The 5,051-nt window shown below is 49.1% G+C and overlaps 1 protein-coding gene across 1 annotated transcript in view; it reads right to left on the bottom strand.

Annotated features, from left to right (window-relative positions):
* Window positions 1-1,300: 1,300 nt before the first annotated feature.
* LOC135828501 (peroxisomal membrane protein 2-like) overlaps window positions 1,301-5,051 on the bottom strand; it is a 7,325-nt gene continuing 3,574 nt past the window's right edge. Inside the window, exons 3-5 of the mRNA XM_065340947.1 lie at window positions 4,792-4,954; window positions 4,043-4,162; window positions 1,301-1,971 (exon numbers count right to left, since the gene is read on the bottom strand). Coding sequence (XP_065197019.1) covers window positions 1,906-1,971; window positions 4,043-4,162; window positions 4,792-4,954 — 349 coding nt within the window. The 3' untranslated portion in view covers window positions 1,301-1,905. The remainder of the gene's footprint in view (window positions 1,972-4,042; window positions 4,163-4,791; window positions 4,955-5,051) is intronic.

Raw genomic sequence — 5,051 nt, 5'->3', positions numbered from 1 at the left:
CCTGTGCTGTGGACGGGGGGATGTGTCTTGCTACGTTCAGGAAGTCGGCACGTGCTGCATATTCTGCGTGGTGATCTGAGTCGAGTCACTGGCCGCAGAAACGTGTGTGTGTGTGTGTGTGTGTGTGTGTGTGTGTGTGTGTGTGTGTGTGTGTGTGTGTTCTCCGTCAGCAACTCACATTATGCAAAATCGATGCCTGCGACTTGCATGCTTGCAGAGCAGAGCCTGGCATTGGGGAAATGCTGGTGTTGTACATGTAATTGTACCAGTAGAGCCTATGACTATGACTGTATCGTATCCATATATGCATAATTATTATGCACCACTGCTGGCTGGCATCTGTTAAAGTTGTGCCAGCACTGAAGAGCACCTCCACCAGGGAACCCTGCACATATGCTCCCTGACCTCCACCTCAATCTAGAGAGAGGGAGAGAGAGAGAGGGGGGGTAACCAGTGACAACGATGAAGCTGCGAAGCAAGGTCGTAACACAAGCACATACTATGGGTGGTTTGGGATCAAATAGCCCACAATACGGACACAAGCTTGTAAGTAATTAGTTGTACTTCAAGTACATTGCATACAGTATACGTACGAGTCGTACTACCAAGAGGCACAATGGGTACATGAATGTGGCTAATAGGGTCTTTCTTGGCACTTGTAGAATCTGCGAAGTAAAATAAACAACAACAACAACAACTTGTGCCAGCGGTTGTGAGACTTATCCACTCACCCCCACCGTTAGGCGCTGCATCTGCCGCTAGGGTTTACCGGGTGTTAGCAGCCGCCGTGAGTTCCCTTCGGGAACGGACACGATAATTTACTCTTTTTTTACTACCAAGAGTATTATAACTCTTGGTACTAACAAGAGTACATAACCCCCTGTTATGTACTCTTGATACTAAGTATACTGTAGGTCACAGAAGTGAGAGAGGTGAAACCCTCCGGGCCACACTTTCACGCTGTTGCCACCGACAAACAGTCGGCGGGCCAATACAAGGGAGCGCGAACATAGGGGACAACGGTTGCAAAAGCATGTAATTCCGAGAAGACATGTACAACAAAACCTGTCAAGGCGACCACTCGGATAAGGCGATCACCTGTCCTAGAATACCACTGCTACCAGGACCAAGGGATGCTATTTCCAGTCAAATGACCCTGGATAAGGAGACCACCTGGCCATGGAGACCACATTTTCGAATGTCCCTTGAGTGGTCGTCTTAGACAGGCTTCACTGTGTCATCGCACGCATGTCTCCGCTGACATCGAGAGCATGGTGCTGGCAGTGGGGAGCTCCACGTGTGAGTGTGAAGGAAGCCGCAAGTAATAGTTACAGCATGACTGTTAGTCTGTTAAGAATACATCACAGTCATAATCAAGAATGATGTCTAACACGAGGCAATGGAGCGGGAAGTGAAAGGAGAAAAAGTATTTAAAAAAATATAGCCTAATAGATGATGATACAGCATGTCTCACTTTGCAGACCAGCTGCAGCGGGGTAACATACACATGTGCACAGCGGAAGGAGACAAAAAAAAGACAGTCGATGACGGCGGCGGGTAGAATACGAGCCACTACTGCTGCATCTCCGACGCCACGCCCAGCTCAAGGTCACTCGCGAGTTTGCAGCGTTCGCCAAGCACAGCAGCGGACGCATGCAGGAAACGTCGCCGCCAACGGCCGCGAATATGAACAAGAGAGACGTGACCGAGAGAATGCGGGGCGCGATGACGAGCTGTCCAACCAGCCCCGGGTACATAGTGCCAATGCAGGTGGCGAATGTCTAAACTTACTGACATCCGAGATCAAGTGGACAAACACTAAAAAACGGGGCGAAGCGAGGCACGGTGCCTGCAACTGGGAATCGTAGACTCGGCGGAAATCTCATTTCAGAGGCGGCGGCAGGCTCAGCGACGGTACGCCAGGTAGATGTTCCACAGGAAGGAGATGACGTTAGCGAACAGGACGCGATACTGCAGCAGCAACATCAACACGCACCGTACATTGGGGGCACAACCACACAGCCGCCCACACGAAAAGCACAATCAAGCAGATATTTTAGCATGACGGCCATACCTTGAATACTGTAAACTGCCTAATGTCCGCAATGTATTAAACTAGGGTCGGCTAATTTCGCGAGAAGAGTATAACGCGAATACCGACCACCGTGAAATCAAACTTCAACAGTGTACGTATGCGTGTGACCCCAGTGCTCCACGGATATCTGCCATCGTAAACTTATACTGGTTCGGAGAGATTGCGGCAATTTAGTGACGGGAATTTTGGGCGGTTTTGCAGTGCATCAGTTTTACAACGTTCTATGCACAGAGTATCTCATCTATTGCAGTTAAATTAGTAAACATTAGTACGTCGCAAACATGTTAAAGCACTCTACAGTACAGATTCCTGTTCGCCACTCCCCATGGAGGTATGTCCCACCAGCGGTGCACAGTGGCACACTAGAAACAATGAAGATGTCCTGCTCTACATTATGAAAGGGTGTTTTTGTTGTTGTTGTTGTTTGTTTCGCCTTGGAGTGGTAGTGTGAGGTTCACGCAAGCACAGTGAGCTGGTGCAGGGGCATGTCTGACCCTAGTACGGCTCCTGCTTCGTATGTACTATAAATACCAGTAATGTCGCGTATTAAAGCCGGGTTTATTCCTGTAGAAGCCGGTGTAATGGCGAGGCTTATATTCACATCAGGCTTCTATTCAATCCAGGTATTTCTATGTATGTCAACACTAAAACCAGGCTTATGTGCCGACAGTGTATCTTGAAAATCAGGCTTGTATTCAAAACAGGCTTCTATTCGAGATAGGCTTTAATACGAGACACGTCGGTAGTCGTGCAGTCACTCCACACTATAGGTATGGCTTCAAGTGGCAGTGAGATAAATCTATTTTGCGGAAATTTCAGGAAGTGCAATTTTTCATTTTTTTCTTTTCGGTCTGCGCTGCAGCATCAGTAACTTTTATCGCGTTTTGCAGAAGAACACAAACGTCAGGCATCATTTTGACTGGGATGTATCGCGTTTTGACCCGTAAAACCGACAAACAGACGTCCGTGGGGGGGGGGGGGGTGAAAACGAATTATTTCGTAACAAAAAAGCAAAAGCTCCGGTTTGGTCTCTATCGTGTTTTGAATTGGAGCCCTTTACATACAACCAAGAGTACATAAACCAGAGTGTGCAACTGTGCATATCAGATCTGAAACAGCGCAGTTCGTGCACTACGTCACCCTGATGATGTCAGCCAAGCCGCGCCTTGCGTACAGCTCAAACTTTCGTGTTTAATAGCCCGGAAATCAGCCAAGTTTGCTTGATTTTAGACGTCATGTTTCAGGATTTCGGTGTTTTTATGGGACTGTGTACTGTGTACATCCACTGACAAGTAAAGTCACCAGGCTATCCGTATCAAAACACCGAAATCAGGACAAACTCAGTGACCTGCACCACCGTGACTGGTTACGCAACTTTTCACCGTACCTGTGGCTTACCATGCCGTCAGAAATGACGTACTGCGCGAATTACGCTCCCACAGGAACCATCCCGAGTTGCACACTCTGTTTTATGTACCCTTGATACAACATATTACAGGTGTTGAAGATCATCAGGCTGCGTATAGTGATCTATGTCCAGTGGACAGAGCCAGTAATACGATGCTCACTCAGCAATAACACAACCAAGTCCTTCTTTGCCGTTACTCTGAGTAACGGCAAAGAAGGACTTGGTTGTGTTATTGCTGTGTGAGCATTGTACAACCTATTACAGTCAGACCTCGCTAAACCGGATCCCTCGCCATCCGGACGAAAATCGTTGGTTACCGATTTACAGCTGATGCCATGCATGCATACAGTATGTGTGTTCAATTATCCGGTTTCCTCGCCTATCCGGATATTTTTGTGGGAAACGGATGTGTGCGGTTATACGAGGTCTGACTGTACATGTAAACTCCGAGACTTTTTTCACATGACAAGACTCCCCTCCTCCGACCCACTCGTTTTCCTCCAATCACCAGAACCTTCAACATAAAAGTAACTCCTTACCTCGGTGGGCACATAGGAGAAATTGATGTACTGTGCCAGAGTCCACACTTTCCAGTTCATTTTTAATGCTGTCCAGAAGACTCCACGGATACGCTGAATGGCTGCCTGGACGGACAGACCCTGAGAGAGACGGAGAGACGGAGAGACGGAGAGACGGAGAGAGAGAGAGAGAGAGAGAGAGAGAGAGAGAGAGAGAGAGAGAGAGAGAGAGAGAGAGAGAGAGAGAGAGAGAGAGAGAGAGAGAGAGACACACACACACACACAGACACACAGATGAGCGGCCTCTAAAGGCAGGTGATCTCTTGCCGCAGTAGTCACCGGACACAGGTTGTACGACAGCGGTACACAGGGAGAGCTTAGCACATGGCAGCGATGTAGGCTATGGCCTGTGGAGAATTCATAAATACAACTACAAAGAAGGCCAGTGGGCAGTGCTCGGCCATGGGAACTTCACAGCCATCTCACTCTCCGCGTCACCATGGCACTCGATGACTGGCTGATGGTGTGTTGATGATGGTGCACGATGGCCAACAAAACACAACGAAGAGAACAGGCTGACGTGAAGAGTGCTACGACTGCGAAAGTAGTACACTGGAGCCTGGCGGAAATTGATAAGAGTGCACAACGCTTACACAGAAACAGTGCTGTAGGGCGCCGAAGAATAGAGGATGAGCGCCATAGCACACGCCATTTTAGATTTCACATGCTAATGTCTACTAGCACTCGGCGGGGGACGCACGGTGGCTTACCTCCAGAAGAGCGACGACGAAGAAGAACACCATCAGGTACGGTGGCGCGAACAGCAGGCGGTCGATGGCCACACGGTACACGGCGGCGTACTTCATGTTGCGCGGCACTGCGCCCTCCAGTATGCGGTACAGGTGGTGCGTCAACGGCCCAGTGACAACCGCACTGCACACGCACAGAGCACGCACGGTGAAGATGACGAATACGTGGACACGGAAAGACAGAAGAGAAAGGCAAGGGGCAAACATACGCATACACACGC

The sequence above is a fragment of the Sycon ciliatum genome, chromosome 12, assembly GCF_964019385.1.
Source record: "Sycon ciliatum chromosome 12, ocSycCili1.1, whole genome shotgun sequence".
NCBI classification, from domain to species: Eukaryota; Metazoa; Porifera; class Calcarea; order Leucosolenida; family Sycettidae; genus Sycon; species Sycon ciliatum.
The sequence above is the reverse complement of the archived record's forward strand: the minus strand, read 5'-3'. Positions and strand labels throughout refer to the sequence as shown.